Source organism: Terrapene carolina, unplaced genomic scaffold, assembly GCF_002925995.2.
Source record: "Terrapene carolina triunguis isolate 2854851 unplaced genomic scaffold, T_m_triunguis-2.0 Scaffold85, whole genome shotgun sequence".
NCBI classification, from domain to species: domain Eukaryota; kingdom Metazoa; phylum Chordata; order Testudines; family Emydidae; genus Terrapene; species Terrapene triunguis.
This window is the reverse complement of record NW_020664436.1, coordinates 519,075-542,503: the sequence shown is the minus strand read 5'-3', so window position 1 is coordinate 542,503 and position 23,429 is coordinate 519,075. Positions and strand designations below refer to the sequence as shown.

At 46.6% G+C, this 23,429-nt stretch overlaps 1 protein-coding gene across 1 annotated transcript in view; it reads right to left on the bottom strand.

Annotated features, from left to right (window-relative positions):
• Positions 1-23,429, bottom strand: part of ALK (ALK receptor tyrosine kinase) — a 561,137-nt gene that overhangs the window by 130,089 nt on the left and 407,619 nt on the right. The window contains exons 7-8 of the mRNA XM_026649582.2: positions 9,623-9,754; positions 5,883-5,983 (exon numbers count right to left, since the gene is read on the bottom strand). Of these exons, the coding sequence (XP_026505367.1) occupies positions 5,883-5,983; positions 9,623-9,754 (233 nt within the window). The remainder of the gene's footprint in view (positions 1-5,882; positions 5,984-9,622; positions 9,755-23,429) is intronic.

Here is a 23,429-nt window from a genome sequence, read left to right as displayed (position 1 = left end):
ACACATCTACCGATTGGACAAGAAGGAGAATCATGTGTTCATCACATATATAGCCCCACACCGATTGGTTCAGATGTTCCTTACATAAGGCCATGTCTTATATAACCACCAGGGGGCCTTACATAAGGCCTCATCTTATATAACCACTAGGGGGCCTTACATAAGGCCTCATCTTATATAACCACCAGGCGGCCTTACATAAGGCCATGATTTATTACCTTGCAAGTGTCCCATCGTGACCCTTACCCTCTCATGGAACTTTACATCCCCACACACAGGTTTCTTGGGAGAGCCACTGTGGTCCTTGTCCCAGTCAGGCTAACATGTCCGCGCCTAAACCTCCCTTGCTGCAATTTAAGCCCATTGCTGCTTGTCCTATCCTCAGAGGTTAAGAACAACATTTTTCTCCCTCCTTGTAACAACTTTTTATGTACTTGAAAACTGTTACGTCCCCTCTCAGTCTTCTCTTTTCCAGACTAAACAAACCCAATTTTTTCAATCTTCCCTCATAGGTCATGTTTTCTAGACCTTTATTCATTTTTGTTGCTCTTCTCTGGACTTTCTCCAATTTGTCCACATCTTCCCTGAAATGTGGCGCCCAGAACTGGACACAATACTCCAGTTGAGGCCTAATCAGCACGGAGTAGAGCGGAAGAATTACTTCTTGTGTCTTGCTTACAATACTCCTGTTAATACAACCCAGAATGATGTTTGTTTTTGTTGCAACAGTGTTACATTGTTGACCCATATTTAGCTTGTGGTCCACTATGACCCCCAGATCCCTTTCCACAGTACTCCCTCCTTGGCAGTCATTTCCCATTTTCTATGTGTACAACAGATTGTTTCTTCCTAAGTGGAATATTTTGCATTTGTCCATATTGAATTTCATCCTATTTAGTTCAGTCCATTTCTCCAGTTTGTCCAGATCATTTTGAAGTATAATCCTATCCTCCAAGGCACTTGCAATCCCTCCCAGCTTGGTGCCATCTGCAAACTTTATAAGTGTACTCTCTATGCCATTAGCTAAATCATTGATGAAGATATTGAACAGAACTGGACCTAGAACTGATCCCTGTGGGACCCTACTCGATATGCCCTTCCAGCATGACTGTGAAACACTGATATCTACTCTCTGGAAACTGTTTTCCAGTCAGTTATGCACCCACCTTATAGTAGCTCCATCTAGGTTTCATTTCCCTAGTTTGTTTATGAGAAGGTCATGTGAGACAGTATCAAAAGCTTTACTAAAGTCAAGATGTACCACATCTAGCACTTCCCCCCACATCCGCAAGGCTTGTTACCCTGTCAAAGAAAGCTATCAGGTTGGTCTGACACAATTTGTTCTTGACAAATCCATGCTGACTGTTACTTATCACCTTATTATCTTCTAGATGTTTGCAAATTGATTGCATTATTATTTGTTCCATTATCTTTCCGGGTACGGAAGTTAAGCTGACTGGTCTGTAATTCCCCGGGTTGTCCTTATTTCCTTTTTTATAGATGGGCACTATATTTGCCCTTTTCAAGTCTTCTGGAATCTCCCCACTCTTCCATGACTTTTCAAAGATAATCGCTAATGGCTCAGCTATCTCCTCAGTCAGCTCCTTGAGTATTTTAGGATGCATTTCATCAGGCCCTGGTGACTTGAAGACATTTAACTCTTTTTTGAGTTTCAGATCATTGAAGATCTCCTGGTTAAGCCAAGGTGGTCTCTTGCCATACTTCCTATCTTTCCCACACAGTGGGATAGTTTGCTCTTGTGCCCTTAATAATGTCTCTCTGAAAAACTGCCAACTGTATTCAATTGTTTTTCCCCTTAGACTTGTTTCCCATGGGGTCTTACCTACCAACTCCCTGAGTTTGCTAAAGTCTGCCTTCTTGAAATCCATTGTCTTTATTTTGCTGTTCTCCCTCCTACCATTCTTTAAAATCATGAACTCTACCATTACATGATCACTTTCACCCAAGCTGCCTTCTACTTTCAAAATTTCAAAACCAGTTCCTCCCTGTTTGTCAAAATCAAATCTAGAACAATCTCTCCCAAGTAGCTTTCTCCACCTTCTGAAATAAAAAAATGTCTCCAATACGTTCCAAGAACTTGTTGAATAATCTGTGCCCTGTTGTGTTATTTTCCCAACAGATGTCTTGTTAGTTGAAGTCCCCCATTTACCACCAAGTCCTGTGCTTTGGATGATTTTGTTTGTTGCTTTAAAAAAGCCTCATCCCCTTATCCACCTCTTCTTCCTGGTTAGGTGTCTGTAGTAGACCCCTACTATGACATCACCCTTGTTTTTTACCCCTTTTATCCTTACCCAGAGACTTTCAACAAGTCTGTCTCCTATTTCCATCTCAACCTCAGTCCAAGTGTATACATTTTTAATATGTAAGGCAATACCTCCTCCCTGTTTTCCCTGCCTGTCCTTCCTGAGCAAGCTGTACCCTTCTATACCAATACTACTTGTTGTCTTTCACCTAAGATTTCAAAGCATTTTACAAATATTAGTTCTGACACCAGCCCGCCTAGCCTCTGAGTACATTAATCGGAAGGGTTATTTCTCTATGGTTCTCCAGGCGCTTGTGGATCACTGTGGGCGTTTCACAGACATTAACGCAGGCTGGTCAGGAAAGGTGCATGACGCACGCATCTTTTGGATCCACAAGCGCCTGGAGAACCATAGAAAAATACCCCTTCCGATTAATGTACTCGGAGGCTAGGTGGGCTCATGTCAGAATTGGAATATGCGTCCCATCTATCGCCCTCCACAGTTAGGGAAACCTATTTGTGCAAAGCCAGCCACAATGTCATGCATGTTACCCAGAGTCACGGTTCTTCTGAGCAGGATGCGATTAAAGGCCCTGCAAACTTGCATCAACACGATTCCAGCGGTCGACTTTCCCACTCCAAACTGGTTAGTGACTGATTGGTAGCTGTTTGGAGTTGCCAGCTTCCAGCTTGCAATAGCCACCCACTTCTCCACTGGCAGGGCAGCTCTCAATCTCGTGTCCTTGCGCCACAGGGTGGGGGCGAGCTCCTCACACAGTCCCATGAAAGTGGCTTTTCTCATCCAAAAGTTCTGCAGCCACTGCTCGTCATCCCAGACTTGCAGGACGTTGTGATCCCACCATTCAGTGCTTGTTTCCCGAGCCCAAAAGTGACGTTCCATGGTGGTGAGCATGTCCGTGAATGCCACAAGCAATCTCATGTCATATGCGTTACTCGAGTCGATATCATCGTCGGAGTCCTCACTGTCAGTTTGGATGTTAAGGAGTAACTCGACTGCCAAACGTGACATGCTGGCGAGACTCGTCAGCATATTCTTCCGCAGTTTGGGCTCCATTCCCGCAGACCGAAAAGGGAAGACAGAGCGCGCAGCACAAAAAACGTTGAAAGATGGCACCAATGTGGACGGATGCAGAGGGATTGCTGGGATGTGAAGCGATGCATCACAGGGCGTTGGGACAGGACCCAGAATGCCCCCCACCTCCTTCCCACAAGCCACAGTGCCAGAATGGGAAGAGGTGCTCTATGGGATAGCTGCCCATAATGCACCGCTCCCAATGCCGCAAATGTGGCTACGCCAGTGCGCTTGCAGCTGTCAGTGTGGACAGACTGCAGCGCTTTCCCTATGGTGCTCTGTGAAGGCTGGTTTAACTCAAAGCGCTCTACATCTGCAAGTGTAGCCATGCCCATAGAGTGAGCACAGTAGAGGGAGAGCAAGCAGGACTCTGGAATGTGAGGTGCACTGGCAATGGGAAAGTGAGCAAGAGTCTGGGCTGCACTGCCTGTGGGAGCAAGCAAGACTCCATGGGAGTTTTCTGGGATCTATTGTCCCTCATGTATCATGAATAAATTTGTCAGTGAAATTCTGGTTGCCAAAGAACCCAGCCTGGTTGTGACATGCCAGGTTGAACGATCAGCACTGACAGGTAGAACAATTATCTCTAATGCCTGAATTTGAGCCAGCCCCACTGGGAAGTGACTGAGAGGGAATAAATAGGAAATGCATTATGTTATTTTCACAGCCACTTTTCTGACTATAACTCCATTATGAGAAAAATCGTTTGTACCTATTGATGAGATAAATAGGAGGGAAGGTCTCCTTCCTCTCCTTATGTTAGGCTGAGAAGTGGCACTAACTTATTCTGATTGTAGAAAGATTGTTCCAGTAAAATAGAATTTGAAGCTCCTAGGGACGTGTTGAGAACAGAGGCTTTTACACTATTTAAAAAGGCAAGAGACAAAACCCCTCGCCAAACTCCTTCACTCTTTATTACCAACAGCTGCAATGCTGCATGTGTCCGGATGCCTTGTAAGTTCCAGGGGAGTAATGGAGGTGGGACAGCATGTGAGCAGATAAAATAGATGGTAGCTTCCTCTCAGCGGCAAGTTTAATTATTTGCACTATCGTAGGCTCAAGAAAAAAAATTATACATATTGGGAAATGATTCGCCCAGCTTCCTGCAGCAGGCAGGTTACGAAAAATATTCACTCTTGCTGGTTCATGACAAAATGAGGTCTTTAAATATTCAGATCCCGCGCATGCCTTTGGAATGGGGGAAGAAAAGGCAGAAGGAGTCTCCTACAAAAGCAAGAGTGCGAGAACTTGCAGGGAACAAAGTAGCATTCATTTCTCTGCATGAAGTAAGATGCCTTCAAGAAGTGAACCAAATCAAACATTAAACCAAAGAAAACCCCTTCCTCTAAAGTACCCCTTCTAAAATGTCCCAGAACATCCCGTCTTCTTCCTTCCTGATAGGGACTGGAGCACACCATCTTACACAGTACTTAGTACATTGTCAGTGCTTAACAAATACAGAATGATCTATATTTTCAAACATGGCAAATGATTTTGGGTGTCCCAGATTTTTGGGTGACCAGCCTGAGATACTTTAAAGGAGCCTGATTTTCCAAAAGTAGAGTGCCAAACCCTCGGAAAATCAGAACCTTTTGTGGTGTCTCACTGTGCGTGGCACCCAAAATCACCAACTACTGTTAAAGGTGTAGAACAATAAATAAATACCACTACTGCTATCATGCACTATATGGGTGCAGACCACGGGTCATGTGATGTGTCCAATCGACACACAGCCCTTGGACGTGTCATTATCTAAATCACAATTTGAGGTTACACACGAGTCACTCAGCAATGCTAGTTACTCCTGCGTGACCAAATCCTGCAGTTCTCAGTCACTCCTGGCTCAGGGAAGTTTCCCACCAAAGTCAATGCTACTTTCACCTGAGTGAGGGCTCAGCTCTGAAGTGCTGAGCAACCTCAACTTCTGTTAACTTCAGCACTTACAAGAACAGGGCCTAAGCAAGGAGTGGCGGGATTTGGGTGGGGCATGATAAAGCCCCGGTGGCCTGAATACTGGATGGTGATTAGGAAAGTGCATGCTGCACCTTCTGAACAGATTAGGAGCCAGTCCTGAACACACTCCTAATGCATATGCATCACTACAGCTGCCTCTGATTTCTGAAGGCAGAATGTCTTTGGGTAGTGCTGTTGGCACAGTGCACTTCTCTATCCCCTTCTCGTTTTTACTTTGGTCACTAAAGCCACAAGATAGCCCTTCATCTCTGTATTAACAAAGCACTGGCTGATCAATGCATTAATGTAAATACATTATACTAGGTTACATCCACAATGTAAACTAGTCAAGCTTAATTTTTCATAGAGTCCAGTTTGTGGGTGCTTTAAGAGAGCATCCAGATCTCACGCCTGGGTACTCAACGCTGCACACAGCTGCACAAAATGAGCACTTGCATGTCTGTGTGCCAATCTGAGCCTCCAAATGGGAGATTTGGATGACCTGCCAGTAGTGGTGTTTGAAAACCAAGTTTGGAAAGCATTGTGGGAGAAAGAAGAGACTTTAGAACTTGCCTCACAGGGAGAATTCCTAATTGGAGCTGGAAACACAGCGCTGGTCACGATGGTTGTTTCTGCCATTGGGACCTTACTGGTGTTCAGCAAGAGGGCAGAGCCTAGATAAAAAACAAAAGAGAAGAGCAGACATGCTGTTGCCACCAACCTCTGGATGCAAGGTTTGTAAAAGGCTCATCAGAACATTCCTGTAAGAACCTTACCTAGTCTGGTTCCGATTGTGTTAACTGGTCCCTGTTTCAGGGGGATAACATATGACAAAAGGCATTTTTCAATTTAGTTTGGATGCAGTCAATACAGCTTCACATACTCTAGGGCCCTATTCGGGAAACATATTTAAGTGATCTGGCTATCTTCTGCACACACATTATTTTTCTGCTTATGCGTAATTTAGGATTCATTTTCTTTGCTGGATCCACAACAAAATGCATTTGTTAAAAAATTTAATTTTAAGTGACTCTTCGTGCTGGTGAAAAATACCAGATTAATAGCAATGCAGTTGGAGCTCTGTCTGTTCCTTTAGGCTAAAGGTCACTCATCATAACAAGGACTGCAGGAGGAACTGGAAACACAGATATTTTCTTGCAGAGGGCATAGTGAGTAGAGGAAAATGCAAAGGGAAATTCTTTGCTCTCTCTGCACAGAGCCAGAGAGGGCTGAGGCTGTGGGAATGATCAGTGGGTCCAAAATGCTGACAATACAGCAGTTGCAAACTTCCACATAAGCTTTGCTCCCCCTGCCTTGGGGATGCAGTACCTGCGAAAGAGGGGAGATTAGGTTGCACTGAACCCTGCCTGCATGGTGTGGGCCCGGCCCCAAACATATTTGTGGGCCCCCATGGGGGCAAAGGAGCATGGCGTGGGGAGGTCGGTCCCCAGAGCAAGGGGCCAGCCAGGGGCATTGGGGCATAGCATGGTGGGGCCGGTCCCGCTCCACCCAGCCTGGTGCAAGGGCACTGTATACAAACCGGCAGTTGCCAGATGCACACTGGCCCAGCCAGCCCCGTGCTGCCAGCATGCCCCTTCCCCTCGGGGGTGGGCCCATGTTGCACCACACTTCCCCCCAACTCCCTATGCCTAGCATCCCCCAGAGCCTCTATGCCCAGCAGCCCCCCCGCACAGACCCTCCACCGCAAATGCACAGCAGCCTGCACACCACCCCGCCCAGCACCCCCCAACAGCCGCACCACTTCTGCCCAATGCACATCTCCACAGCCCACCACCACAACTACACAGCACCCCACTCTAGGGTGACCAGATGTCCCGATTTTATAGGGACAGTCCTGATATTTGGGGTTTTTTTTTATGGGCTCCTATTGCCCCCCACTCCCTATCCTGATTTTTCACACTTGCTATCTGGTCACCCTACCCCACTCAGACCCCCAGCATCCCAATACACAGACCTCTCCCACCCACCCCCAACAGACCTCCCCCTGGCCAGCCGCCCCCCCCCCCCCCACCTCCAGAGACCCACTCCCTCACACCCTGCCCCCTGGCCACACTCACCGGCTCTGCTGGAAGGTGATGGCGTCTGCCAGGCTGAGCTGGCAGCATGGCCGGGGCCGGTCCAGTGCCAGGGCGGGGAATCACTCTGGCATCTTGGGAGTGGCACAATTAGCCAGGTCAGGGTCTGCCCCCGCCCTGGCCGGACTCCCTCAGGATCCACTTGCCTGGAGATAGGATGACTATACATCCCCTTTTGGCTGGGACAGTTCCCTTTTTAAGCTCTGTCCCAGCCATCCTGACTTTTTTTTGACAAAAACGGGCATTTATCCCATTTGCTCTTGCCAACTGATCACTTGGCAAGAGCAAACGAACAAATGCCCAGTTTACCAAAAAAGTCCGGTGTACCCCCCTAGTGGGGCATGGAGGAACATGTTGGCGGGGGGGTGGCGACGCAAGGTGTCAGGCAGCAGGGCTTGGGGAGTCAGCCCCAGGTAGAATGGAGCTTGGGGGGCGGGGTTATGGGGCCAGTCCCAGCCCCTGCCCAGCCCCTGGTAGTGATGTGGGGAGGGTGTCAGCCCCAGCTCCTGGCAGTGGTGCAGGGAGGGGTCAGCTCCAGTCCTGGCAGTGGCATACGGAGCTCGGGGAGGGGAGAAGGGATCAGGGAGGGGGGGCAGCCCCTGTCCGCAGCACGGGGAGCTCGGGGAGGGGAGAAGGGGTCGGGGAGAGAGGGGACAGCCCCTGGCCACAGCTTGGTGAGGAGGGGTCAGCCCCTGGCAGCTTGGAGCTGGGGTGGGGCCAGCAGCCCCAGCCAGGCGGCACGGGGCTCCAGCTCTCTCAGCCCCAGCTGCAGCCAGAGGGCAGAGACGAGCCCATGACTGGCCTATGATCCAACAGGAGAGAGCAGAATGGTGGGCAGGGGGCAGAGGCAGGGGTGGAGAAGAGCTGGCAGGGCCTTGGAGTGCAGCCCAAGCAGAGCGGGCCGGGTCAGGCCGGGGCCCCTTTGGAGCCTGGGCCCGGCGCCATGGCGCCATTGTAAATCCTGTACTGTTTTATTTAATTCTGAACAGTGTTTTTGGGATAGTGTGTATGGCAGATGTGACTCTGTATAATTACTGTTTTCCTTTAGTGGCAGTGCATATAAGCAATAAATGTCTCCTTTGATTTATACTATTGTATGAGGGAAAATGTTCATGGAGGCAGGTAGTTTTGTATGCCACATTTCAGCCTGGTGATAGTTCAATGCCCAGGATATAAACCACTGAATACTGTGGGTTTATGAGAGCAAAGTTGAAATTGTGGGGGGAGTGCAGGGAAGCAGAGACAGGATTAAGAGAAAGTAAATAAGGAATTGTTGAAGGGTGAAGGATCTGGCTGGCTTGGCAGGGTAGAGGCAGGAGGATGTGAAGAGGATAAAAAGTAACAAGGACATATCTGAAGTAAAGCACAGAAGCCTGGGACACCAATCTCTAGTGACAAGACAGACAGGACAATGACAGCCCCAATGGTCTCATGCTCAGGCTAGGTCTACACTACCCGCCTGAATCGGCGGGTAGAAATCGACCTCTCGGGGATCGAATTATCGCGTCTCGTCGGGACACGACAATCAATCCCCGAATCGACGCTCTTACACCACCAGCGGAGGTGGGAGTAAGGGCTTGTCTATACTTACCGCGCTGGTTCGGTGGCAGGCAATCGAACTTCTGGGTTCGATTTATCGCGTCTTGTCTGGACGCAATAAATTGAACCCAGAAGTGCTCGCCGTCGACTCCGGTAATCCTGCTCGGCGCGAGGAGTACGCGGAGTCGACGGGGGAGCCTGCCTGCCGCGTCTGGACTGCGGTAAGTTCGAACTAAGGTACGTCGACTTCAGCTACGTTATTCACGTAGCTGAAGTTGCGTACCTTAGGACGAATTGGGGGGTTAGTGTAGACCAGGCCTAAGCGCCGTCGACGGGAAGCCGCGGAGGTCAATTTTGCCGCCGTCCTTACAGCGGGGTAAGTCGGCCGCGATACGTCGAATTCAGCTAGGTTATTAGCGTAGCTGAATTTGCGTATCTTAAATCGACCCCCCCCCGTAGTGAAGACCTGCCCTCAGAGTGTTTAAGGTGGAAAGTTTTGTTTCACTGAAAGCTGAATATAAAGGACTTATGAAAACAAGGTAAGTGCAAATCCTGTGTTCTGCACTGAAAAAACCTCCCCCTCTGCCTTTAGCATCCCCCCCGCACCCGCCCGCCAGTCTGCCGGCCCGCTTTGTTACCTGCCATTCATTCCCTGTATCTACTGGTATTCCCTCATACCTTCCAGTGAAGGGAAGTGGCTGTACTCCAGGTTTCCGATCTGCCATGGAGAAGTGAGAGAGGCGGGAGAGCCCTGGGTCCAGCCGCAGTCCCCTTCTTCAAACGAACAGTAAAAGCCAGGGGGGAGCTTTTCTGGAAGAGGGAGAGTCCAAAAAACACAGAAGAGCTGATGAGTGGATTCCTGGGCACAGGCAGAAGGAAAGCAACGAATGTTCTCCCAGAGTTATTTTGGAGCAGACTGACTCTTCCCATCTTCACATGGCCATTTGCTGTTACCCATCATGCCATGGATGACAAAGTGAGGGGGGGAAAAAAGGTAACAACACTTCAAGGTGTGACTGTTGGCTGAAAGAGAGGGGCAAATCCCTGCATATGTGACATTGGGGGGTTTCCTATTTACTTGGTCTCTGCGGCTTCTAGGAACTAACTTACTCAAGATTACAAATCAAGAGATGATTTTCCTAACTTCTGGCCCCCACAACTCCACCTGGGCAGGGAAAATCCTCATCAGTAAAGCACTCTTACCACCGCGTCCCCCCTCCCCCCCTTAACTGAGGTCAGTGCAGTCCAGTGGCTCAGGCGCAGGCAAGTCATTGCACTTCTTAGGTCAATGCAGTGTCAATGTAGACACTGCCTTGCTTAAGTCACCTGTTATTGGCTTTCAGGAGCTGTCCACAATGCCCCACATTGATAGTACAATTGGTACAAGCACCCCAGTGAGGACAGACAGTCCCTTAGCCCATGCCTTGTGAGTCTGAGTGAGTTGGCACTGGCCAGCCATGGGTGCCTAATTGCAGAGTATTCAAGATGTTATAACACACACACAGGCAAGTAAAGCAGAGTAATAACCCCTTTTAGCAGGAGTAAGAGTGAATAGCAACTACACTTCAAAACGACACTGGGGTTACACAGGGTGGTTTGATTAGCTGCACAGCATGACTGGATTAGTTGAGTGCTTGAATTAGCTGCTGACAGACAAGTTGTTATAACTCAAGCTGTTGCATCTCCACTACGTTACTTCAGTCCAGACCCTGGATAGGCCAGCTAGCTCAATCTTAAAGCACCACTTTGTGTAGCCAATTAGTTCATTTTATCATCCATTATCATTGCAAAGCTTTGAGATCTGGGACCTCTGTCTTGGGTTCTTCCTTTACCGCTCCCACTGGGACCGTTAGGTCTGAAACTACACGTTGAGATTTTTGTATGTGGAGACGAATTAGGGGTAATACTCGAGTTACAACTCCAGCTAATTGTGCTGGGAAGACACACCCACAGACACTGAATGCGGAGCAAGGAGTCACAGGGAAGTGATTTGGTAAAGGTCACTGGCAGTGCCATTAACTCTTGCAAGAGAAACACAGGATCCTGAATACTTATCTTGGCAAGAAAGTGAAGGAAGGATGGATTCTCCATTATGTTGTTTGAAAATGTGATTTCAATATAGCTCACATAATCCTGCTAGTGATTGGGGAGCTGTGAAGGGCAATTTAAAAAACAAAAGTGACAGCCATGAAACCGAAACTGCCTATCTTCTCATGTGTATTTATTTAAAGGGGCCTATTTCATGTATGGCCCTCAGCCCTGCAGTATCTGAGCTCCACAAGATTTAATAAAATGCTTCCCTCCTTCACTTCTTCATTTGCAGGAGTAGTTTAAAAGACCATTTCCTCACTCCACTCCCAAAGTTTTCTGTTTATTCAAGAAGTATCATCTTGTCAACAACTGTACAAGAGGCCTATCATTCAAGATGCTGAGCACTGTCAATGCCCATTCACTCCATCAGGATCACAGGACACTCAGCTCCTCACAGGATTAGGCCCTAAACTTCTCTGCTCTCCCAAAGTGCCTCACTGCTGACCTAGATAGGTTAAAAGGGTAGCTCAGAGTCCATGACCTATTCAGTTCTTGGTCTCTCTTCAGGAGGCCAGTTAGTCACTGCTGTGATGATTGTGTCTGCGATGTGAACATCTGATTTTTTAGGTAGGAACTGGACTGAGAATCACCAACTGTCATCACATGTCCATGGCTTTCAAGAGGGACTGCTGGGGCTAGCTTTGAACCTGTGACCTACAGTGGAAGTGAAAAAATCTCCTTATCCCATAGCCATCTAATCTACCATAAACCAAACCTTTAAAAGCACATTTAAGTTTTTGCCTTTTAAAGTCTCCAAATTTGTGCAGCCTTCCCTACACTCTCTAGGCTAAGACGACAGAACCTTCACTGTGTTTTACCGATCTATAGAACTTGATTATTTCATCATCTCAGCCTCAGGCTGGGATCTGAATAAAATGACAGAACCAGGTGTGCCCTGAATTCCTATTGTAACAACTCAGTGTGGTGTCTGGTTGAATGCATTTTCCTGTCTGGGATGCTGTAAACAAGCCCAAGCAGTGGGGGAGACATCTAAGCAACAAACTCTGCCTGGAGGCTAGAAAAAGCTGTAGTTCAGCTCATTGTGATGTATAATAGAAATAGAGATGTATAATAAAAGCTATTACTATCACAGTACATCTCTTTCCTCCTCCTCAAATATGTCATTATGAATTGCTGAATGTCCTGCACTCTAGATGTGCTGCATTCTCAACTACTATTGTTTAATGCTTCGTATATGTAGAAAAGCAATGGAACCCATTTATTGCAATTCCATGGAAAGCTTTCAGGATAGAGCCACTCTAAACACGTTACCACACAGCAGGCTCTCATTAGCATTACCCGGATTAGTGAGGGCTCTGTGCACTGCACAGAGGAGAAAAAAAAATTTCTGGATTGAAAAGGCAATATCCACATACACAGTGCACGTTTCTGAACTTCTTAGCTAGGCAAAACTCACATTGACTTCAGTGAGAGTTCTGCCTGATTAAGGAGAGCAGGAGTTTTATGAGGGTTGGTGAAACCTATTGTGTTTGATAGTATTAGAGACAGGCAAACATCAAAAGTTTCAAACCTCAGTGGGTATGTCTACACTGCAACGTAAGCTCGAGCTTAAACTCGGGCACAAACCTAACCCCTTTTGTTTCTACACTGAAATTGTGCTAACTCAGGGCTTAGTCCCAGTGTCTCAGGACCTGCAGGGTTCAAGCACGAGTCAAGCTAGGACCCAGGGTTCCAGCCCTATTGCTTTGCAGTGTAGACGCCCCCCCTTGACTCATGTCCTAGGAGTCCACCAGAAATATCCCACAATTTCATGGACTGACTTCCTTAGTTCTCTCTGTGACGGGTTGGATCACAGAAACCTCCTTGGGAACTGCCAACTGATGTGCCAAGACTACTTCTGTCCCGGCTTTCCCTGCCAGCTTGGGACTCCAGCACCCTGTCTTGCTGAGCCAGACACGCCAGTCTGAGCCTAATACAGTAATAAAACTGAATACAGATAAAATCTCACCCTCAGAGATGTTTCAATACATTTCTTTTACAGACTGGACGCCTTCCTAGTCTGGGCATAATCCTTTCCCCTGGTACAGCCCTTGTTCCAGCTCAGGTGGGAGCTAGGGGATTTCTCATGATGGCTCCCCTTTGTTCTGTTCCACCCCCGTATATATCTTTTGCATAAGGTGGGAATCCTTTGTCCCTCTGGGTTTCCATCCCCTTCTTCTCAATGGAAAAGCACCAGGTTAAAGATGGATTCCAGTTCAGGTGACATGATCACATGTCACTGTAAGACTTCATTACCCACTTGCCTGCACATACATATACAGGAAGACTTACAAGTAAAACAGAGCCATCTACAGACAATTGTTCTGGTTAATGGGAGCCATCAAGATTCCAAACCACCATTAATGGCCCACACTTTGCATAATTACAATAGGCCTCAGAGTTATATTTTATATTTCTAGTTTCAGATACAAGAGTGATACATCTATACAAATAGGATGACCACACTCAGTAGATTATAAGCTTTATAATACCTTACACGAGACCTTTTGCATGAAGCGTATTCCAGTTACATTATATTAATACTCATTAGCATATTTCATAAAATCATATAGAGTGCAACGTCACACTCTCTATCCCAACAATCTCCAATCGACAACTGAAAACAGAAGCCACCCCCTTTGGCATGGGCGGGGGGTATCGTAGGCCAGAGGATGCCAAGTCTTCCCAAACAGCTAGGCATGGCCCTGCCCATGTGCCACCCCGAGGCCCCCTCCTGCGTCCCGTTCTTCCCCCATGGCCCCAGCCCAGACTGCTCCTCTTCCCATCTTTGCTAAGATTCTCCCCCGAAGCGGGTGGTGGTTGGGGCTAGGGTGGGCCACCCAGCTGGCCTGGGGCTGGGGCTGCCCAGTGCTCTGGCTGGACAGCCCGGCCAGGATGGCCTGGGACTCAGGGCAGCTGGGGTGGGGCTCCTCTGGCTGCGAGGGTGGGGAGGAGGGCAGGGCCAGGGGCTAGCCTCCCTGCATGGGGGATTCATGCACCACCCATGTCCCTTGGCGTACAGCTGCAGCTTATCACTGGAGAACCTCCTGGGTTTGCAATGGAGACCGGACTGAACAAGCCTTTTGCAAAGCGTGCTGCTTCATGGTCTTGGGCACACAGCCATATTTTGGTGAATCTCTGGTGCAAGGCCAATAAAACTGTGGCCTTCAGCAAAAGCACCAGGAATGATCATGCGTACCAGCAGGTAGCTAAAAAGCTGGCAGCTTTGCAGTTTTTCCAGACTGGTGACCAGTGCAGGGAGCATATTAAGAAGCTTAAAAGTGAGTACCAGACAACCAGGGACAAGAACCGCACCTTGGGCAACTCACCAACACCATGCCCATTTGATGAGGAGTTTGACCAGGTGCTAGGCACTGTGCCCAACCATGGTTCATGATGACCTGCTCAGTTGGGATGGTGCTGGGCTAGCCCCTGAATCCAGCCGGGAGACTGATGGGAGCCAGCAGCAGGCTCCAGTGAGGAATATGAAGTGACTCTGTTTATGAAACCAGTCCCAGAGGAGGTTGTGGATAAGGATCAAAAGCAAATTCTAGGTCCCTACTTGGAAGAGCTGTGTGACCCCATCCCATCCTGAAGAACACTCTGCTGGTGAGTCTGCAGTAAACCCAGTGGAGACAGAAGCTGCTCCAGAGCCTGGTAACTTTCTGACTCCAATATAGTTTATTATTACAGTAACGGGAGAGATTTCTGCTCTAAAAAGCACTGCAAAAATTATGAGAAGCCCCAGCTACCAGCATGTATCCGCTAAAGGCAGATTATATCATGCCACCTTGGCACCCCCTTCTCCCACCTCCCCTCCACCACACAGAGTTCAAAATGGCACCTGGGACTTTGAAACTTTAAAAAACAGCTTTAAAGAGTATTTTCACTGCAGAGTCACAGATGTTTGCTAGGATCATTCATGTTTTCCAGGGTCATTCATGTTTTCCTTGCAGTAGTAAGAGCTTGAAATTGACAGCTTTGTAATCACTCCACAGTCTGTGGAGCAGCCTGGAAACATTGAACTCAGTGTGTGCGTTTGGGAAACAGTTTTCTATTTCCAAATCTAATCCATTTCAGTTAGAGATAGTGCATGCAGTCTGTGGGTCACAAAATCACTTCTCCCAAGTGTGAGTGGGGTGTTTGTTTTTGTCCAGAACTGTGCTAGGTGTGAAGAAGAGGAAAGCTATAAAGATCTGAGTGTTTGCATGCAGTAATAACAGACTAAGCCATGTGGAAGCTAACAGAGCATCCTGCTAATTCCCTCATGGAATGTGACACAATTATGGTTGCTGATAGCTGCAAACTTTTCCTGAAGCTGGAACTCCAGATAGTCAGTCACACTGTAGGGAAGGGCATATTTTCCAGGCCCTCCTCTATAGCTGACTAGCCTACTCCACCCACAGCACCATGTTTGAATGCTTCTGCTGTACACACTGCAGGTTTCCCTACCAGCAGCTTGGAATAACATCTCCCTTTGCCAAAAAAGGGCACCCCAAGAACAGTTATGTCTTCCAAAATGTGAAAGGCCAGAAATGATAGAAAAAGCCTTTTGTAGCAAGGACACTATTCTGCCCCCTAGTATGCCAAGTAGTTATGCAATTTTAATAAAACTGAAAAGAGGTTGTAATTTTAAACATAGCACATTGTCTCTGCACTTTTGCAATTGCGCTTAACCAGATGCGTCCAGAGAGAATATGTGGACTGAAGCATCCTCATCACAATATATGGTGATGCAGTTTTGAAATGTAACATTTTATGTCCTTGAGATTCCACAAGAATTAATTCTGTGCTCCTCCATAAAGCTACTTTAGACAATAACCTTTTGTTTCTTGTCCTATTTCAGGCCCCTCAATTTCTACTGCCTGCTGTTCATCAAGAACTCAGTCCCTGGCCCAATATACCTTCCCGGATCATTCCAAAAGGAAGCGTTTCTGTGACGAAGTTATGGTCGGTGTTTGTGAGGGGTCTCAACAGTGGTCCTGTACCAGAAGCAGAGGGATACACTACTGGAATGAGGCCAAGCGGAGAGGCAGGAGGGCAGGCTGAGGCTAGCCGCCTAGGTGGAGGACAGGGTTTCAGAGAGGGAGCAGGTGCTTGTAAACCAGTTTCTGAAACAGGAACCATGGCTAAGGTAGGAGGACAGATCTCAATAGAGAGACCTATTTCAGCAACTCATCTCCATCATGGCTGCAAGAGCACCAGCTCCTGCTGCCTCCCCAAAAGCATGGCCTGATCCCCCTGTAGCATACCCTCAGGCATGCAGTAGTTTGAACTCCATGTCCAGGTGGTCCATGCTTTCAGGCCCCATGAGTGGCTGGACAGGGTAATTAAACTCCATGCAGCCTTCCTTCTTGAATCTCTTTCCTGCGGATACCTTCACTCCCCTCTCCCAGCACCAAGTACATGGAAAATGGGGAAAGAAGGGAAAGAGAACATGGGACATGTAGCAGTAGGGGGGTTGGGCTGGATTTGCATTGCTCCCAGCATTTTTTTTTTAAATGTTCTTCTGGTACTTGTTTTTGGGTGTTGTAAAGGCAGCTGGCCTATCCAGCACTGGGTGACTGTTGTACTGTTTTAATACCTGTTTACAAATAAAGCCTTTTAGGTCATCAAGAAATGTTATTGCTATCACCCATCACTTGTTACAATCATGAGTTGAGATAATAAAGCTAAAAACATGAGCAGGAGAAATTCTGCAGTAGCAAGCAAACACTATTTCTCTATTTACCCAGGTACAGCAATTCACATTTCAATAAATTCTATACATAAACCCATACTGCTCCCCCGCCAACTCATTATTCATCATGTCATTCATAATTACATTGCATGAAACTCAAGTTCACACACCTCTCAAGCACTAAATTCCCCCCCCACACACACACCCCAAAATTTAATTAGTCCCATTCTCCCCATAAGCATTTTCATACAGGTACTATTCCCCCTCTTCCACTGGGCCATGCAAATCCATAATGTGAGAACACAAAGCATCCCCGACTTCTGTTGCCCTGTTGCAACCAGTTCCCGCAGTGGTAGTTGTATGTGCTGGCTGAGTGTACCAATTCATCGTCCTGTCGCTGCCATGGTCCATCCAGGGGGAAATGGCTCACTGCTGGCTTCACAAAGTTTGTGAAAAGCACAGCAAGCCACAGTAATATGGACAGCATTGATGACATCCAAATGGGTCTGTAGACATCTCCAACATGTATTTTAATCTGCCAAAATCACATTCAATCACCATTCTACATCTGCTGAGAATGTAGTTAAACCTTTTCCCAGTGCCTCTGAAATCAGGGTACGATTTCATAAGACAAGGCAAAAGGGGCATGCGAGGTCCCTGAGAATAATGGTGGGGATTGTAACTCTGTTTGTCAAATCATCTGGTGGGAATAATGTCACAGCCTGTCCAGGAATGTAGAATCCTGAGCGACGAAAAACCTCTGGCATTGTGAACTTTCAAGTCTACGTTGATGTTCATAAATCTGCCTCTGTGGTCCACCATAACAATGGAGTACCACCCTTTGTGGTTTATGTACTCATGTGCTCCTTGAGGAGAGCTAACTATGGGTAGGAGTTCCATCAATGACCCCGGCACAGTTAAACCCCATTCTCTCAAAGTCAGCAGTTACCTGTGGAATATCTTTAATGCCCAACACCCTTGGGATAAACTACACATCCGACTGCCTCAGATACCTCTGCCACGAATTTCTCTACAATCAACTTTCCAACCCCAAACTGGTTGGCAACGGACCTGTAGCAGTCTGGGGTAGCCAGCTTCCAGACATTTATAGCAAGCTGCTTCTGGGCTGGCAAGGGTGTCCTCAGGTGTCTCTCTTTATGCTGGAGGGTCAGGGCAAGCTGCTCACAAAGCTCCAGAAATGTAGCTTTCTTCATGCAAAAGTTCTGGACCCACTGCTGGTCATCCCAGGTCTGCACGACCATGTGATCACACCAGTCTGTGCTTGTGGTCCTGCACCAGATGCACTGTTCTACACAACGGCTATGCCAACTGCACTGAGCAGCATCTGCCAGTGTGAGTCTGCCATGCCAGGGTATTCCTCCTCCTCCTCCTCCATCATGAAATCCATTGGATACCTTCGGTGGGTCAGAAGCCACCATCAAATTGTCCACCAGCTCCCACGGATGCTCTGCCAGTTTCCTGACACAAGAGCAAAAGCGCAGGCAAGAGAAATTCTTCAAAAGTTCTCCATGTTGCTGGCTCTGGTAGGTGGGAGCACACAGAGCAAAATGACTGCTCAGCAGGTGGTGTTGGCAGGTCATTCAAATATACAGGGTAGGGAATTACATTTTTTCACAGTGCATCAGTCATATGGCTAGAGCTGCCACATTTCGGGAGGGTGCCAGGGGCTTTCGGATATGGTTGTCTGACTTGGGTCAGTACAGCGTGGACGTTAGAGCCCCAGATACAAGAAAAAGTCTTAACATAGGGTTAAGAAACAGTGTAGATGACATGAGTCAGCTGACTTGAGTCCCACTACCCCCGGGCTTATATTGCAGAATAGACATACAGAGTGGGACCAGTGTATGCTGCCTTCTGTGAAAAAGAGGAGAGTGGCAGGTTACAGGGATTCTGAGAGGGAGCAGAGGCCATGTTGGGACCACTCCATCTAAGAAGAAGGATGTAGTGATGACAGCTTGGTCCTTCTCTAAATATTTTCAAACTTTCAGAATGGTTCAGGTTTGGTTTGAGAAGTAGGTAAAAGTTCAGGGGTTTCTGATTTTAACCCACATATCCCATCCTTTAACAGCAACAATAATTAACCTTTGGAACAACTTATGGAAGGATGTGGTGGATTCTCCATCACTTGAAATCTATGAATCAAGATCAGATGTCTTTAGAAAAGATATGCTCTGACTCAAAGGGCTTGATGCAGGAATTACAGGTGAAATCTTATATCACGTGCTATACACAAGCACAGACTAGATGATCATTATTGTCCCTTCTGGCCCTAAATAAAAATCTATGAATTTTTACTGGATATGGAAGGAAGTTTCAGATCCTGGGTCAAAGGAGCATCTAAATGTGATAACACTTAAAGCATCTGATAGATCTTTAACACTGTAGCTGCCTACATACATGTTTTTCTTTACTACTTGGTCTGCCAAATTCCATCAGAAATGAAGTGCAAAAAGTAACTATCCATTTCACCACAGTAAACCAAAAAAAAGATTTTCTTGTAATGCCAAATGACTTTTTTGAGATCATAACTGGTGGAGATCGGAATTCTGTCAGATGTAACCCTTTCAATGTAAAGAGGGGGAGAAAGGTTTGTAATTTAGCAAAGGTTTATGCAAGACAGGAGAAGGTAGGGCACTTTTACAGAGAGCATTGCATGGCGACATGCCACCACACCATTTCTTCTCTGGGTAGCTTCTGTTGAGTCATATCCAACACCAATGCACAGATGAATCAGCTGGTTTTCCTCACAGATTTTCAGCTGGATAGTATATGGGGCCCAGTAGAATTTCCTATGCTTTGCAGTCATTTGCTCACTCTGACTGAAACTTGAAATACACATTTCTAGTCTAGATGCTAGGAATACTCATCCCCCCCCACAGACATAAATGCACATTCCTCCACCCACACACAGAGTGGAGTTTGAGTCACCAGAGCCTGAAATGGGACTTGAGCCCTATATTATTTTATTTGGTAACACAGGAATGTGAATCTAAAATAATGTCTTTCCCTTCTCTCCAACTCCTCTCCTGCTTCTCCTAGAGCAGCTGCTTTTCAAACTTCAGAGTGACTCCCTCTTCAGGTATTAGGGCTACGTTGTCAATGGGGGAGAGTTTCGATCAGTCACAGGGTGATGTTAGCCTTGGGAATTGTTCCCCCCACCCAAGAGTTTTCAGGTGTGTAACTGCAGTCCATATATCATAATCCATAATACACATAATAGGTGTAATAGCTCATCTGGCATCAGAGCATCTTCAGCCTTTGATTTGCTATTCCCTCACATACAGCACTCTGATATGAGGGATGCTCTTAAACCAAAACCCCAACACCTCCTGCACCGGAAAAGTACAGATCTAAACTACTGGAGATAAAGTCTTTGCTTTCGTAAAACAAAGCTGTGTCAATTTTTATGCCAGAAGAGAATCTGTCCTTTCATCTCAGTCTTGCATCATAGCAGCCACATTACCTATATGGCTGTATTAAATCAGGGGGCCAGGGGCTGTCTTCACAGCAATTTCCAATCCTTGTGTATGAATTTGCCAGTGAAGACATAGGATGGTCCACTCCCTGAAATCTTAATTTGTTCTTCTACTTCTTTCACTCCCCCACCATGATCCCTGTGACGGCCACAAATGCAGAGCTTCAACCCCTTCCCCCCGCCCCCCCAACAATACTATCAAAATAGAGAGAACAAAAGACATAAACCAGCTTGATTATATACATCCAGGTTCCCCTGCAATCACAGGAAGCTGGTCTTGTAGGATCCCCCTAGCTCAAGTAATCCTAACATGATCACAAGATAACTGGGGGAGAAACCAATATTCAGTAGGGGAAATTCCTTTACAAGCACACTATTGCCAGTCTGATACATCTGTACATATGACCCCAAACCACCATGATTTGGCATCTGATTCCATTTATGCTTCTTTGAGGGGGTCTCTTTTCCCTGCAAGACTGTTTGATTAAAAATCAAACAACAACATTTCTTTTCTCCAGGGGTCCCTGATTCTACAAAGACTAATTGGCTGTATGTAGCAGAACCATCATGACATTTTCATTGGCCATTAATAAGTAAAGAGGTGTTAACAGACAGCAGGCTTTAGGGATCATTTTGAGCCAGGAAAAGAACAAAACAAAACACAAAAGAAAAACAAGAAAAGGCAAAATCAGTATCTTCAAAACCAAAAGAAACAGTAGAAAAACACAAGACTTTGAACTTCATAAAGAGAGAAACCATCAGTTGTTAATTTGGCTTGACCCTTTCTGACAGTTCTTTTGTGTATGTGGCAGCAATGCTTGGGGAAAACATAAAACAAAAAACCCAACAACCTACAACAATGATTCATTTTTTCCCCATGCTTAAAAACATTGATGAAAGTGTTTAAGTTATCAGGACTAAATGACAACCTTAATGCTGAAAAAGATTTGGTACATTGTGTGTTGGTCTGATAAACTGATGTAACTGATGTGTAAAATGTTTGATTGTTTTTTGTTCTGCAAAATAATCTTATGCCAACAATAGGCAATGTCCCATATGGTCAGGGCAGCTCTGCAACAGCAGAGAATTGAATAATAGAACTGAATGGACTAGTACTCATGAGCTAAGCAGGGGTGGGCTTGGTCAGTACTTAGATTGGAGAACCCAATTGTGATGGGGTATACAAACCTTACACTGGGCCTGAAGGGGCCAAAAGGCAAGAGTGGGCTCAGGTAGCCTCCTGAACATGCTCTAGATGGAGGAGTGGGTTAAAAGGCACTGAGAAGCCCAGGCACAGGGGTGGACAGGTTGCAGGAGAGAGAAATCCTTCTTCAGGAAGCCAGACAGCAAGCTGAGTCTGAGAGGGGACCACAGAGTGGGTAAGGCCCATAGGCAGTACCTTCTCCAACCATCACCCCCTTTGAGAACCAGCAAATCCTTGCTCCTTTTGACTCTAAGTGACTGACTGGACTTCAGGGGCCATGCCCCAAACTAAAGGGCCATATAAGTAGGAAGTAGCCCAGAGCAGCAATCAGACTCGCTGTATGGAGGACCCTTCCAGTGTTGGTTCCCACCTGGCCCTGGACTGGGACCTGGTGGAGATGGAAGGCCGCATTCCCCCTACCACATCCCTTTTGGGGGCTGAGGCCCAGCTGCAGGTGAAAATCCAAAGATTCCCAGGTTAGGGTCAGGGACAGGCACATCTAGTGTGCTTTTAGAGAAGGGAAAGAGCTGGAAGTCAGGTGCGCGAACCACTAGGTTTTTCAGAAGGCCAGGCAGCCCATCACACCATTGGAAACCTAGGTACTGAAGGAAGTGACTCTAGAGGTGGCATTCTTCTCACACCCTAGAATGAAGGGTCACAGTTTTACTGAGGATGCTGTCTTTCAGAATATTATGTTGTGGTCAAACTCAAAATTGTCTATTATTTTCTCCCCAAGAGCTGGAAATGGGAACTCAGACGTCTTGGCTAATTTCTAAGGTAGTTAATTATAATCTGCTCATGTTTTACTCTCATGGTATTTTCAGCTGGACATAGTGGGCCAAATTCTCTGACTGCATAACTCCATTGACTATAGATGTTGACATTTCAATGGTGGGTGAAATGAGCCATATATGGTGTATGCATTTCATGTCACTGAGAGAGGGGCACTGGCTGCTGGGCCAGCTGACCCACCATGGTGTGGGATCTGGCAGCTAGGAGCACAACCAATCCCCCCCCCCGCTAGTGTGTGCGTGCTGTGGCTGGCCAGAGGCACTAGCCAGAGGTGCATCCTCCTTGTCAGAGAAACAATAAGCATGCTCCCATAGGTCTGTCCTATTCCAGAAGGATGGTTCTTGGATCGTAATAACAGCTGGTACAGCTCTACTTCCCACACTACAATGCTCCTAACAGTACAGACAGGAATTTATGCACAGCAGATACAAGACATAAAACACATATATAGACGATCCATTTATTGGGCTGGGTAAGTAATGTAACTTCCTGCTAGAAATGAAGTGAAATATAGTCAGTGGTAAAAAGAATTCTAATTGTCACCATTTATTGTTTTTAATTAAATATTAAAATACAATAAAAATCCCATTACATTTTTTAAAGCTACACTTGAAGGTTTTAGACAAAAGGGGGATTTTTTGAGATCTGTAAGTGAGACATTTTAAAGTGCATTTTAATTTTAATGCAATGTTTCAGCGAAGGGACTGGATGGATCAGGAGATTGGTAATGTGAAAAACAGCTTTATCTAGGTTGCCAGTTCAAATCTGCTTCAGGTCAGCAGTGACGCTACATATAATGTTATTATGAAAACCTGTTTGCTGTGAACCACTGGGTATGTGAACACTGCAGCTGGGAGTGAGCCTCCCATGCCAAGTAGACAGACTCAAACTTGCTAAATTTTTAGCATGCTAAAAATTGTGTGGCTGTTGCAGTTTGGATGGCAGCTCAGGCTCTCAAGCCCACCTGAGTCCTGGGTCTGAGCTGGGGTAGCTAGTCCAGGTCTCCACTGGATCTATAACATCTATACACTGCTATTTTTAGGGCCCTAGTTTGAGCTGAACTAGTGTGAGTCTCTCTACCCGGGCTGGGAGGCTCACTAACAAATTTCACCTTACATGGTAAAAACTCTAGTGGTCATGTCAAAAGTTAACCGTTTAAAAGCTGTTTGGTAGCCTATAAGAGCTATGTTGGTGCTCCTAGTTCAGATGCCATTTATACATT